Consider the following 16,322-nt stretch of genomic DNA (forward strand, 5'->3'; position numbering starts at 1 on the left):
ACACACACACACACGCGAGTGACTGCATTACACACTCGTGTTTATGACACACTGAGAGGAGACGAGCGCTCACCGCTGGCTATGACCCAGCTGACCTGCGTCTCGGGCACATGCAGAACAATCCGGAACGGGGCCGCCCGCGCATTTGAGTCCAACACCGTGTCCAACGCACCCACCAGCAAACCTGCAATACAAACAGACCACATTATACTGATGATAATGATTATTAGGCGAACACATGGCCTCCAAATTCCCCAGATCTCAATCCAATCGAGCATCTGTGGGATGTGCTGAACAAACAAGTGGCCTCACCTCGCAACGTACAGCACTTAAAGGATCTGCTGCTAACATCTTGGTGTCGGATCCCACAGCACTGGGGGCTAGTGGAGGCCATGCCCCGAAGGGGGACCAACACAATATTAGGAAGGTGGTCATAATATAATGCCTCGTTGGTGTATGCACACACACACATAAGGACCTGCAGGAACTTTGTGTTATTTGCACACATGCTGCAAAATAGATTTGAAAGTTCACACATATCTATTTTTAAAAAGTGAAACGCTCGCACTTTTGAGCCTTGCATCACACACAGAAAGTCAGAACAATATGGACTGTAAAATACACATTAAAATCCCCATGTTGTCCACAGAATTAGACAAGCATGTCAGTATTAGTGCCATTTCACTGACATCTGAAATATCAGCATTTTAGGCACATGACTTCAGTCCTGCTTGATTACATGTTAGGGTGTTTTCATACTTTTTTAGGGGGTTTGATTGAGCGCGGTTGGCGTGATTTTGGCCCATATGTGAGCACTTCAAACGATCTCAGACCTCTTTAAATTATATTATACCCCATCTCAGGAGGTGTTCTGGGTAGGGTTCGATCTCATCTTATGGTACGGTTCGCTAAAAACACGCAATCTGAACACAAACCGCTCTGGGCTTACTTGATTTTTCTGTTCGCGAATTCCAGTGTAGTTTGGTCTAGTGTTAGACCGATATATCGGGCCGATATTTGCGATTTTTACGTGCATCGGCCGATATAAGGCTGCTGCGTTCACCGATATTTTTTTCCCTGCATTATTTACAGACAGGCGTCCACAGGGCAGCTCTCACCGTCTTCAAACTCTCTTTATTAATCAAAATCAACTGAGAATTGACACGATGGTAAAAGGTGGAAAGACTGAAGTTTCACGTGGAGCATTGGGAGATTTTCTCCTGAATTACCGCTGGTGTTGCTCTACAAGAGATTAAGTGAAGTGCACCTACACTCTAAATAATGCTGGGTTAAAAATAACCCAAGTTGGGTTGAAAATGGACTAACCCAGTGATTGGGTTGTTTTAAGCAAACATTTAACCCAACCGCTGGGTCAAAACAACCCATGGACTGGGTTAGTCCATATTCAACTCAACTTGGGTTATTTTTAACCCAGCATTTTTTAGAGTGTAACCATTAAATGACTAGGTTGTAAATAGTTGTAAAATGAAGTATAGTACAGTCAGTGTGCACTTTATTATTCTGCTTGCTTGTTGATACTGCGTGCAATAGTGTCATTATTTTATTTATGCTTAAATATTTATTTTCAGAATTTATTTTCACCACTGAACTCTTTTTTTTCTTGTTCTACATCACCTGTTTTTACTATTTGTTAAATATAGTTTTTTTTAGTTCAATAAATGGGCCTTTTTTTAATTGTAAATTTTAAATTGTCATCATCCTGATCATTGTGTCATTTTTATGTTGTAAATTGAGGGAGCAAAAGCAGTATCGCCTTCAAATATCGGCTCCAGAAAATCGTCAGCTCGTATCGCTCATCGGCTAAAGGCTGATGGAAAAAAATCGGTATCGGCACTAAATAATCCATATCGGTCGATCCCTAATTTGGTCATCAGACGCCTCCGTACAAATCGTCTGTTCATCATGGCTGCTGCTTCTGGCAAATCTCTACAAATTATTAGTTCACAATTTACACTTGTTTATTGCAATTTCAACCGCTTCCGAACAGTGTACACTGCAAAAAATGCTTTTCTTACTTAGTATTTTTGTCTTGTTTTCAGTCCAAATATCTAAAAAAATCTTACATTAAGAAGCATTTCCTAGACAAGCAAAAGTTTGTGTCTTGTTTTGGGGGAAAATCACTCAAAATTAAGGGAGTTTTTGCTTATTTTAAGCAAAAACATAATCAACATAATCTGCCAATGGGGTAAGCAAAATAATCTTGTTTTCTGTTTGAATTAAGATTATTTTGCTTACCCCTTTGGCAGATTATTTTGTTTATTTTTTCCCTTAATTTTGAGTTATTTCCCCCAAAACAAGACAAAAACTTTTGCTTGTCTAGGAAATGCTTCTTAATGCAAGTCAGCTGTCACAGCACGTGTACAATTCTTCTTTACAGTGTATGATACTAAACGGAATATTTAGCGTCTTATTGCATTTATTTTAAAGTGTCAAAAACACACACATTTCACATAAACAGGTGGTTTTGTTTTAAGTGAATAATCTGCATTACTAGCCTAATATAAGAACCAGCCGAGTACGTCATACAATGAAGTATATGCAGTTTTATTTTTTCATGTGATTATTCAATTTCTTACTTGATTGCTGTTTTTAGGCATACCTACTTCACCTGGACATTTTAAAGCAGTTTATTTAATTTGCATCTTTTTAAATTATTTTATTGTATTGGATGCTGATGTTATCATTGCATTCTGCAAAATAAAATAAACTTGATTCAAGGAAAACAAATCAAAATAAATGTTAAAGCTACTTTATTAGTTTTTCAGTCAAGAACAGTGAGTGATTTCCTCTTTGTCTTTTGTTGTTGTATTAACATTAAAGGGATAGTTCACTCAAAAATGAATGAATACAGGTTTGGAACAACATTAGAGTGAGTAAATAATGACATAATTTTAGAGGTGAACTGTCCCTTTAAGGATAGCGTGTTCACTATAGGCTGCGCTGCTGTCAATTAAAGACCTGCACGCATCTAATATACAGACACACACGATTTTACTTTCACTTTAGACATAACTGACTGTGTTTATGTTAACCTTGTGTGTATTTGACAGTATTAGCGCAGTAAGACGACGACTGAGTGCAGTAATCACGTGTTTGACAGGCGTTTAGTGCGCGCTCTCTGAAAAATGCATGTTAAAACAGTGCATATGCACGCAAATGGAGGCTTTAAAACGCATGAAAATAATGAACTTGTGAATAACTATAGTGTTCTCTGAGTATAACTCTACCACTAACCTGTAATGTGAGTGTCTGTTGTGTTGTTCAGTATTGGGATGGAGGCAAATTATAGAGTTTGTAGAAAAATAATTAATTAAATGCAAAAAAAACGCAATTCACAAGCGCGTGAATGCCGTACCGAACGGTTCAATATTATATTGAGAATTGTGGCATCCCTATTATTTACAAAGGTGTGTGATACAGCTAGTGCAAGAATGTGTAGTATTGCAAAAACAACTTTTTTCCAAAAGATAAACTTACTTAATTCAACAGCATTTGTAGCAATTTCATTGAAAAAAATTATCTTTGCAAACAAATATTTTGGTTACTGAGGCATAAACAATGTAAGTGAATGGGATCAAATGTTGAAGGCCATAGGGTCAGCCATCAAACACTAAACTGGACTAGATCCAAAAAGCAACAGTGTGAACACAAAGGGTTCTGAGACCACATTCCTACTGAAGTGGACCAAAAAAGGATCCGAGTCCTTTTTCAGGTACAGGGACAGTGTGAATGTGAAGAGAACTGGGTCCTTTTTCACTTGGTTCACCTCTTGGTCCACTTAAAGGAGTCTGAGTTTGGTTCTTTTAAAGAGGACCCAAGTGTGAAAGCTCACAGCATGCAACTTTAGTCTGTGACCGTCCCTGCATGAGATATTATCTTACCGTACTTCATATGGCCTGATTTAACATCAGCATGACAAAGTTTCACTTTCCTATTTGAGCTGCAGCCACCAGAATCAGCACAAATGCAAACGAGACAAGAATACACACCAGCAGAGCAGCAGCCGCTGATAACATGGCAGATAAAGAGCTGAGGTCTGGGGGAATAAAGTGTGAGGATCAGCCTTTTCTGAAACAAACACAGCAGATAATAGAGCAAAGGTTGGGTGTCCCGAACACCTTTGCTTATGTATTATAAACTTAAAACATCATAAATGGACCTATTGTGAGATGCACGCCTTTCTATTGACACAGCATGAGCAGTCAAACGACTCCTATGAACGGATTCTTTTAATGAATCATTCAAAAGACTGGGCCCTATTTTACGGATCTGAGCTCATGGTCTGAAGCTCTTAAGGCCTGTTCACACCGGGACGATTTTCGCACGCGTTTATCGCCGACGTTTAACGCCTCGGGACTAAACAATGGGCGCCAATGTGAGTGTTCACACCGGCGCGCAAAACGCCAGGCGTAAAAGCGTCATTTTTAAAAAAACGCCTCGGGTTCGTTTTTTTATTTTGACGCGGCGCGTAAAAAACTGTCCGACCAATGAGATCGGCGCTTTTGTTCACGTGCCTGGAGCTGCTGAAGTGACAGTAAAACACGACTTGGTGGCGCTCGAGCACAAAACGCTCTTGCCGAGCACACATTGATACGACGAAGAAGTAGTAAGTAGACAAAGAAGAAGATGAACTGCTAATGCTGCTTGCCAGTTAGCAAAAAGTGTGTGAATGGTTTTGTCCATATACATAATATGTCTATGGTTTTGGCAAGCACGTAAATACTGTCTCTCTTCTTCTTCTGTGTGACAAGCGAGTGTCAGAGGCTTAAAGTGCCGCAGCACCACCTTGTGTACCGGGAGCGCATCGACTGAATGTGCGCGTTCACTCGGCGCAGCGCCAGTGAAAATCGCTTGGGTGTGAACACTCAAGACGCGCCGAAAAACGGCACGAAAAACGCTGGCGATAAGCGCGCGCGATATTCGTCCCGGTGTGTACAGGCCTTTATGCTGCGTTCACAAATTCAGATTTGGGTCTAGTTGGAAATAGAGGCGCGTTCGAGGCGCTCCAGGAGCTGACAGACGCTTTTTGTGTCTATAAAACACAACCATGCCTCTTTTCGTTTACTTTTTTAATTTTTATTAAACACATTAATATGTGGTTCAGACAATAAGTGTGCATATATGATTATGAAATTAAATATGATATATAACTAGGGCTGTCAAAAGATTAATCGCGATTAATCGCATCCAAAATAAAAGTTTGTGTTTACATAATATATGTGTGTGTACTCTGTTAATTATTATTTATATATAAATACACACACATTCATGTATATATTAAAGAAATATTTGCATGTATATACATATATATAATATATAAATATAAATGTTTTATATATAAAAATAATATTTTTTTCTTAAATATATACATGCTTGTGTGTGTATTTATATATAAATAATAATTAACAGAGTACACACACATATATTATGTAAACACAAACTTTTATTTTGGATGCGATTAATCGCGATTAATCTTTTGACAGCCCTATATATAACACAACCCAGTCTCTTTCTGTTAAATGTCAGTTTATGTGTGGTCAAATAATAGCCATTATAAGAGTAAAAGGTATAAGAAGCTGTACAAGAAATAAAGCTTACAATTCAGTCAGCGCTAGTCGGCTACAACGGTTAAAAAAATACCACTATAACCAGTAGATGGCATCAGAGGAGCACTTATTCTTATTATCAAATCACTATTATAGCATTTAAAATCTACATCTTTGTCACTTAAGTACATAAGTAAATAGGAAAGTCTCGTTAAAAAACAAAACATTTTCTCTTTTTTACATTTATCTCTGAAACCATGAATATTTAGCAATAAACTAGAGGCACAGGTTTGAATCAATGAGGTTTAAAAGAGGAGAACTGAGTGAATTGAGTCTCGTATTTGATGAAGTTTGCATCATTGATTCTGTTTATTACTGTGAAAGCGCTGTAGAGATAACCGTGATTTGAGATGTAGTCAGTAGTTTTATATTGCATCACTGATTGTGAACTGATTACGTCTTTGTTTGCTTTGAATCAATCAAATGTCGTGATTCATCTGGTTTGTTTCATGTCTCTATATTGATGGTAATTTTGGAGATAATGAATGTAAAGACCTCTCTTGATCAGACTTAGGTCAGCTTTATTTCTATAGATTGAAAGGAAAGAAAAACAAAGCATTTGAGCAACCAGAGCTAATGACAGCACAATCAAAACAACAGCAGTTAAAGTTCATTACGGACCCCATGTTCTCTCTTCAACATGAGCTAATGCGGATCACACTCTCCCACTTATGGCCCTCGCGTCGGCTTTTAACGCATCATTTCCTCTCTGCAGGACATTTTCCAGCTGGTAGAGGAGTGTAAGCTATTGTGTGGAATAACAACAGCACAAATTAAAGCTGATTAGCCTGAACATGGACGTTCATATAGTGCGCAATGAACCAGCCAAGTGAGTTTTTAGGGTTTTTTAACCCTAAAACAAGGATAAAACAGTGAATAGTTCTGTCATTTTATTCAATTACTTTTACATACTTTTGCCATGATATGGATTCAGTATCGGTATTGAGGTATTTTAGTCTGGTATCGTATCGAAGTCATAATTTTGGTATCGTGACAACACTATTCTATATGAAAAGTATTTGCTGATATTCTCTTTTTTTGTTATGTTGGTTTACAAATTTGTACCTTTTTACTCTTTTAGTTTTACATTTTGTCAAGGGCTTGTTTACATTTATACTTTTTTATAGTACACTACTGAAGGCCAACGTTGCAAGTTAAATTATATTATTATATATTGATTAATAATAGATAGTTAGCTAATCTGTGTGCTTGTATATGTGCATTTCTGAAATGCATAACATGTACAAATCAATTTAAATTGTAATGTAGATGCATTTTCTGTGAAGCTGCTTTGAAACGATATGTATCGTGAAAAGCGCTATACAAATAAATTTGAATTTAATTGAAATGAAATGTTTTTAAGTAAAATTTGTTTAAAATTATTGTGATAAATTAGTCGATAGATTAATAGATACATTAGTGGAAAGATCAACCGATAAATTAGTCGATAGATTAGTCGATAGATCAACCGATTAATTAGTCGATAGATTTATCAATTAATCAATAGATTAGGCGATAGATTAGGCGTTAGATTAGTCGATAAATTAGTGGATAGATTAGGCGATAGATCAACCGATAAATTGGTCGATAGATTTATCGATTAATCAATAGATTAGGCGATAGATTAGGCGATAAATTAGGCGATAAATTAGGCGATAGATTAGGCGATAAATTAGTCGATAGATTAGGCGATTAATCAATAAATTAGTTGATAGATTAATCGATTAATTGATAAACTAGGCGATAGATTAACCGATAAATGAGTCGATAGATTTATCGATTAATCGATAGACTAGGCGATAAATTAGGCGATAGATTAGGTGATAAATTAGTCGATATATTAGGCGATTAATCAACAAATTAGTCGATAGATTAATCGATTAATTGATAAACTAGGTGATAGATTAGGTGATAGATTAACCGATAAATGAGTCGATAGATTTATCGATTAATCGATAGACTAGGCGATAAATTAGGCGATAGATTAGGTGATAAATTAGTCGATATATTAGGCGATTAATCAACAAATTAGTCGATAGATTAATCGATTAATTGATAAACTAGGTGATAGATTAGGTGATAGATTAACCGATAAATGAGTCGATAGATTTATCGATTAATCGATAGACTAGGCGATAAATTAGTCGATAGATTAGGCGATAAATTAGTCGATATATTAGGCAATTAATCAACAAATTAGTCGATGGATTAATCGATTAATTGATAAACTAGGCGATAGATTAACCGATAAATGAGTTGATAGATTTATCGATTAATCGATAGACTAGGCGATAAATTAGGCGATAGATTAGGCAATAAATTAGGCGATTAATCAACAAATTAGTCTATGGATTAATCGATTAATTGATAAACTAGGCGATATATTAGGTGATAGATTAACCGATAAATGAGTCGATAGATTTATCGATTAATCAATAGACTAGGCGATTAATCAGTCTGTAGATTAATCGGTTAACCTTTAAACTGGTCGCTATATTAGTCGATTAATTGGTCAATCGATTAATCGATAGATTAGTCGATAGATTAATCAATATAAAAATAGTCGTTAGTGGCAGCCCTAGATTTGTATTGATGAGAAATTAACTGTACCAACTTTTGTTTTTGGTTGTAAAAATACTCAAAAATACTCACTATTCGGGAGGAACACTGGACCAGCTCTATACCCTCTCCAGGAGGGTTCATGGGAGTTTGCGTGTTTTCTATCACTTCATGATAAGCATGAGAAGGCACGCGGAGGAGCAGAAAGTGTGTGTGTGTGTGTGTGTGTGTGTGTGTACACACGCTCTGGAAAGGCTCAGGCGGGGCGATGGCGAGCGTCTAATGTTTGCCATTCCTGCTCTTGTCTACACTGCAGAGAAACAGAAAGAGTGGAAGACAAATAACCGGCTCTCCTGGAATGTGTCCGGCTCAAACACAAACGTCCTCAGGGTAACGTTACCATTCCAGCTCAGACGAGACGGAGGAGTTTCACACACTGGCAAACACACACACACACACACACACAACTCTGATAGTGGCATTACATCATGTCTGTGTTTGTCAATAAAACAATAAACCATGACAGTCACATTACGTGGCATATTTCTGGAATTTAGCTTTACAAACATTTTCTAGTTTTGATCAAATAAATGCAGGCTTGGTGACAATAAAGTTATGAACAATTTTTTCAAAAACATAAAAAAAAATGTTTTCATGTCATCATTTTATATATATATATATATATATATATATATATATATATATATATATATATATATATATATATATATATATATATATATATATATATATATATATATATATATATATTAGGGGGATCTAACTTATATATAAATATATAATATATATGTAGTGTGTCAGAATTATATATATCGTATTTATGACATACTAAGTCATAATTATGATACAAGATGAAATGATAACATACTAAGTTTTTTGTTTGTCCAAAAAATTGTCAATGATATGAGTCAAAATGATGATATAAAGTCCAAATTATGGATAAAAATGACGACGCAAGAAGTTATAATTTTTACTTTTAATGTCATGATATAAAAAGTCACAACTATGATATAATGTCAAAATGATGACAATAATGGGCATGATATAATTAATTAATTCATTTTCATTTGTCATAGTGCTAAATTATGATATCTCAAAATGACGACAATAATTATGAGTAAATCCTAATTATGAGATTAAAAAGTCAAAATTGTGATACAAAACCTCAAAATTATGACGTATAAAGTTTTAATTTGGTCTTTTTATGTCATAATGATATAAAAAGTCAGAATTATGATATAACATCAAAATGATGACACTAATTGTGAGTTATTCATAATTATGAGATTCAAAAGTCAAAATTGTGATACAAAAAGTCAAAATTATGACGTATAAAGTTTTTTTTTGTCCTTTTATGTCATAATGTAATAAAAAGTCAGAATTATGATATAATGTCAAAATGATGACACACTAATTATGAGTTATTCATAATTATGAGATTCAAAAGTCAAAATTGTGATACAAAACATCAAAATTATGACGTATAAAGTTTTAATTTTGTTTTAGGCCTATGTCATAACGATATAAAAAGTCAGAATTATGATATAACGTTAAAATGTTGACACACTAATTATGAGTTATTCATAATTATGAGATTCAAAAGTCAAAATTGTGATACAAAACATCAAAATTATGATGTACAAAGTTTTAATTTTGTTTTAGGCCTATGTCATAACGATATAAAAAGTCAGAATTATGATATAACGTAAAAATGATGACACACTAATTATGAGTTATTCATAATTTTGAGATTAAAAAGTCAAAATTGTGATACAAAAAGTCAAAATTATGATGTACAAAGTTTTAATTTTGTTTTATGCCTATGTCATAATGATATAAAAAGTCAGAATTATGATATAACGTAAAAATGATGACACACTAATTATGAGTTATTCATAATTATGAGATTAAAGAGTCAAAATTGTGATACAAAAAGTCAAAATTATGATGTACAAAGTTTTAATTTTGTTTTAGGCCTATGTCATAACGATATAAAAAGTCAGAATTATGATATAACGTAAAAATGATGACACACTAATTATGAGTTATTCATAATTTTGAGATTAAAAAGTCAAAATTGTGATACAAAAAGTCAAAATTATGATGTACAAAGTTTTAATTTTGTTTTATGCCTATGTCATAATGATATAAAAAGTCAGAATTATGATATAACGTAAAAATGATGACACACTAATTATGAGTTATTCATAATTATGAGATTAAAGAGTCAAAATTTTGATACAAAACGTCAAAATTATGATGTACAAAGTTTTAATTTTGTTTTAGGCCTATGTCATAACGATATAAAAAGTCAGAATTATGATATAACGTAAAAATGATGACACACTAATTATGAGTTATTCATAATTTTGAGATTAAAAAGTCAAAATTGTGATACAAAAAGTCAAAATTATGATGTACAAAGTTTTAATTTTGTTTTATGCTTATGTCATAACGATATAAAAAGTCAGAATTATGATATAACGTTAAAATGTTGACACACTAATTATGAGTTATTCATAATTTTGAGATTCAAAAGTCAAAATTGTGATACAAAAAGTCAAAATTATGACGTATAAAGTTTTAATTTTGTCTTTTTATGTCATAATGATATTAAAAGTCAGAATTATAATATAACGTTAAAATGTTGACACACTAATTATGAGTCATTCATAATTTTGAGATTAAAAAGTCAAAATTGTGATACAAAACATCAAAATTATGATGTACAAAGTTTTAATTTTGTTTTATGCCTATGTCATAACGATATAAAAAGTCAGAATTATGATATAACGTAAAAATGATGACACACTAATTATGAGTTATTCATAATTTTGAGATTCAAAAGTCAAAATTGTGTTACAAAAAGTCAAAATTATGATGTACAAAGTTTTAATTTTGTTTTATGCCTATGTCATAATGATATAAAAAGTCAGAATTATGATATAACGTAAAAATGATGACACACTAATTATGAGTTATTCATAATTATGAGATTAAAGAGTCAAAATTTTGATACAAAACGTCAAAATTATGATGTACAAAGTTTTAATTTTGTCTTTTTATGTCATAATGATATAAAAAGTCAGAATTATGATATAACATTAAAATGATGACACATATTATGAGTTATTCATTATTTTGAGATTAAAAAGTCAAAATTATGATGTACAAAGAATGCTAAGTGACTTGTCATAATGATATAAAAATCAGAATTATGATATATAATGTCAAAATTATGAAAAATACTAATTATGACTGAGACATAGTTATGAGATTAAAAAGTCGAAATTCGTACCAAGTCAATCATGATAAAAGTCAGAATTATGACATACTAAGCCATAATTTTGACAGTCATAATTATGACAAAAGTCACAATTATACACTGTATATATACAAAAAGCTACAGTGAAAAGAAAACACTTTAATGCAAAAAAGGTTGCAGAGCTGGTTTCCAAAGGCACAAGATTCAGATGTGTGATTAGCCCACGAACGCTGATCCCACTGAATCCGGTCTGGAAACTGAACCAGATCTGCTGTAATGCAGTTAAAGAACGGTCACTTTTTAAAGAATAAAGGGTCGCGGATGCCAAACAACAACCGTTTTAGTCCCCAAAGAGCCTTTCAGTGATCAGCAAGAGTGTATTAAATATGACTGAGAGCAAAGGTCTGGAGTGTGTTAATGTCTGTCAGTCACACAGACACAATACGAGCTGATGTTTGAGCTTTATGATCTCCTCATAAAGTTAAAATGACCTGCACAACAGGTGAAAACAAACCCCATAAAGCAAGAGAGCCTTGATCAGCTTCACTGAGCTGCAGGCATCCGTGTCCTCGCTGAACTTTGACCTTAAAAAAAGCACTCAAAGGGGAGAAAACAGAGTGAAAACGAAAGAATGAGGGAATGTTTATAAACGTCACACACTTACATGCTTCTGTAAAATCATAAAAATTCCCAATTATGACATAAAAATTCCAAATTATCTTCATATTTTCAATTTTGTATCTCATGATTATGGCTTAAATTTCAACGTTATAATCTCATAATTATCATTTAATACATCATAATTTAAAAATGATCTCATAATTATGGCGTGCTCATAATTAGCATGTCATAATTTTGACTTTTTATATCATTATGGCATAAGTTAATTATATCATGACATAATTAGTCATACTTTTGTCTTCATATCATAATTTTGACTGTCAAAAATAAGACTTAGTATGTCATAATTTCGCTTCATCTCACGATTATGACAGTCATAGTTTCAATTTTTTTGGTCAATTTCAAATTTTATCTTGAGATTATGATTTAGTAAATCACGATTTTGATTTTCTAATCTCATAATTATGACTGTCAAAATTATGACTTAGCATGTAATAATTTCAACTTTTATTACGGTTATAATTTGTCATATTTGCAACTTTTTAATCTCATAATTAGTGCCGCAATTTTTACTTTGTAACAATTTTGACTTATGATGAATGTAAAATTAATTACATCATGACAATGTCATAATTTTGACTTCATGTCATCATTTTTACTGTCTTAATGAGTTAGTATGTCATAATTTCGTCATAATTTTTAACTTTTCATAATAATTTTGACTTTTTATATCATTATGACAGTCAAAATTGTGACTTAGTATGTCATACTTTCTACTTTTTGTCATAATTTCGACTTTTTATGTCAATTTCGACTTCTCACAATTATGACTTAGTCATAATTAGTATGTAATAATTTTGACTTTACATCATAATTTTGACTTTTTATATCATTATCATAATTTCGACTGTTATCTCACAATAATGACTTACTAGTCATAATTAGTATGCAATCATTTTGACTGTATATCATAATGTTTACTTTTTATATGACAGTCAAAATTATGACTTAGTATGTTATAATTTCTACTTTGTCATAATTATCTAATGATTATTACTTAGTCATAAGCAGTATGTCCTAATTTTTTACTTTACATCATAATTTTTACTTTTTATATCATGACAGTCAAATTTTTGACTTAGCATGTCATAATTTCTACTTATTGTCATCATTTCACCTTTTTATGTTATAATTTTGACTTTGATCTCACAATTATGACTTACTAGTCATAATTAGTATGTACTCATTTTGACTGTATATCATAATTTTGACTTTTTATATCATTTTGACTGTCAAATGTATGACTTAGTATGTCAGAAGTTCTACTTTTAGTCATAATTTCGACTTTTATCTCACAACTATGACGTCATAATTAGTATGCAATCATTTTGACTGTATATCATAATCTTTACATTTTATATATCATTAAGACAGTCAAAATTATGACTTAGTACGTTATAATTTCTATTTTTTGTCATAATTATCTCATGATTATGACTTATTCATAAGCAGTATGTCCTAATTATTAACTTTACTTCATAATTTTGACTTTTTTATCATTATAACAGTCAAATTCATAACTTAGCATGTCATAATTTCTACTTTTTGTCATCATTTCTACTTTTTATGTCATAATTTCGACTTTGTATGTCATAATTTCGACTTTTATCTCATAATATTTACTTAGTCATAATAAGTATGCAATAATTATTAACTTCATCATTTTGACTTTTTTATCATTATGACAGTCAAATTCATAACATAGCATGTCATAATTTCTACTTTTTGTCATCATTTCTACTTTTTATGTCATAATTATCTCATAATTATGACTTATTCATAAGCAGAATGTCCGAATTATTAACATTACTTCATAATTTTGACTTTTTTATCATTATAACAGTCAAATTCATAACATAGCATGTCATAATAATTTCTACTTTTTGTCATCATTTCTACTTTTTATCTCTTGATTATGACTTATTCATAAGCAGTATGTCCTAATTATTAACTTTACTTCATAATTTTGACTTTTTTATCATTATAACAGTCAAATTCATAACATAGCATGTCATAATTTCTACTTTTTGTCATCATTTCTACTTTTTATCTCTTGATTATGACTTATTCATAAGCAGAATGTCCGAATTATTAACATTACTTCATAATTTTGACTTTTTTATCATTATAACAGTCAAATTCATAACATAGCATGTCATAATTTCTACTTTTTAAGTCATAATCTCTACTTTTATCTCATAATATTTACTTAGTCATAATTAGTATGTAATAATTATTAACTTTACATCATAATTTTGACTTTTAATATCATTATGACAGTCAAATTCATAACTTAGCATGTCATAATTTCTACTTTTTGTCATCATTTCTACTTTTTATGTCATAATTTCGACTTTTATCTCATAATATTTACTTAGTCATAATAAGTATGCAATAATTATTAACTTTACTTCATCATTTTGACTTTTTTATCATTATGACAGTCAAATTCATAACATAGCATGTCATAATTTCTACTTTTTGTCATCATTTCTACTTTTTATGTCATAATTATCTCATAATTATAACTTATTCATAAGTAGAATGTCCGAATTATTAACATTACTTCATAATTTTGACTTTTTTATCATTATAACAGTCAAATTCATAACATAGCATGTCATAATTTCTACTTTTTGTCATCATTTCTACTTTTTATCTCTTGATTATGACTTATTCATAAGCAGAATGTCCGAATTATTAACATTACTTCATAATTTTGACTTTTTTATCATTATAACAGTCAAATTCATAACATAGCATGTCATAATTTCTACTTTTTGTCATCATTTCTACTTTTTATCTCTTGATTATGACTTATTCATAAGCAGTATGTCCTAATTATTAACTTTACTTCATAATTTTGACTTTTTTATCATTATAACAGTCAAATTCATAACATAGCATGTCATAATTTCTACTTTTTGTCATCATTTCTACTTTTTAAGTCATAATTTCTACTTTTATCTCATAATATTTACTTAGTCATAATTAGTATGTAATAATTATTAACTTTACATCATAATTTTGACTTTTAATATCATTATGACAGTCAAATTCATAACATAGCATGTCATCATTTCTACTTTTTGTCATCATTTCGACTTTTTATGTCATAATTTCGACTTTTAGTTATAATTCCTGCTTTTTTTGTGCCATAAGTAACATAGACCAAGGCATTTTCTCCATATGTGGCGCAAATGGGCTTCCATAAAACAGTTCTGGATGTTTGTTTTGATATTTTCCATGGAAGGAAACTCCCAGGAGAGACAAAAGGAAAACCAGGATGCAACTGTTGCCTCAGATCCAGACAAAAGACTGAACTTTACTTTACAGCGAGTCTTTATGATCCCAAAGCGAGCAGGTTTTCATATTCTGATGTTATTATTATCATCATCATCACCACCTCACCTGTGATTTTCCCCCCGGTGTCTCCGTGTCCCCTCCGGTGCTGCAGGAGGAAATAACCGTTGGATTTGTCCGTGACCCAAAGCTTGAGCGCGTTTTTCAGCACAACTTCTTCAGGAGTGATCCACATCCTCACACACACTCGCAGTGCGGCTCGTGTTGTTGTTTCTAGTACGCACTCGGTCTCATATTCCGCCCATAACAGCAGTTCCTCTTTCAGCGACTGTTTATTTCCGCTTTTTTCCAGCCTTTCCTGCTCGTGGTTCCGGCGACAGAAGTTTCATTTCACGTCAAGATAAGCTGCCTCGATTATCGGTATCAGCTGACCGTTGCAGACTGACAGGAATTCTCGACGGTTTGACTGTATTAACCGATTCTGACAGGTCTCGTTATACTATCAATCGCGTCTGTGGTGAAATAAAAGCCTACCGTTATATTTTAGCTGCTGGAAGTTCACAATTTACCTCAGAATCACAGCCGCTCCAATCACAAAAACTCTCCCTGTCAATCATTTGCGCGCTCGGGATTGCTGACCTGCATCTGAGGGCGGGGATTTCGAGAAAGGGGCGGGGCGACAACGAGATGGACGGTCTAATTCAGTGACTGATTAACAGCTGCTCCAATCACAAGAACTCCGTGACCTGTCAATCATTTGCACACTCGGGTTTGCTGACCTGCATCTGAGGGCGGGGCTGTGATGACGCGTTTTAACGGTCAATCCTGCAACGTTTTTTTATATTTCATTTTTTAAATGTATGTAC

The 16,322-nt window shown here is 32.5% G+C and overlaps 1 protein-coding gene across 1 annotated transcript in view; it reads right to left on the reverse strand.

Moving 5' to 3' along the window:
• tbc1d8 (TBC1 domain family member 8) overlaps window positions 1-16,083 on the reverse strand; it is an 84,090-nt gene extending 68,007 nt beyond the window's left edge. The window contains exons 1-2 of the mRNA XM_079822009.1: window positions 15,565-16,083; window positions 74-184 (exon numbers count right to left, since the gene is read on the reverse strand). Coding sequence (XP_079678135.1) covers window positions 74-184; window positions 15,565-15,691 — 238 coding nt within the window. The 5' untranslated portion in view covers window positions 15,692-16,083. The remainder of the gene's footprint in view (window positions 1-73; window positions 185-15,564) is intronic.
• Between the last annotated feature and the right edge of the window lie 239 nt (window positions 16,084-16,322).

Source organism: Gobio gobio (genome assembly GCF_949357685.1).
Source record: "Gobio gobio genome assembly, chromosome: 7".
Classification (NCBI taxonomy): Eukaryota; Metazoa; Chordata; class Actinopteri; order Cypriniformes; family Gobionidae; genus Gobio; species Gobio gobio.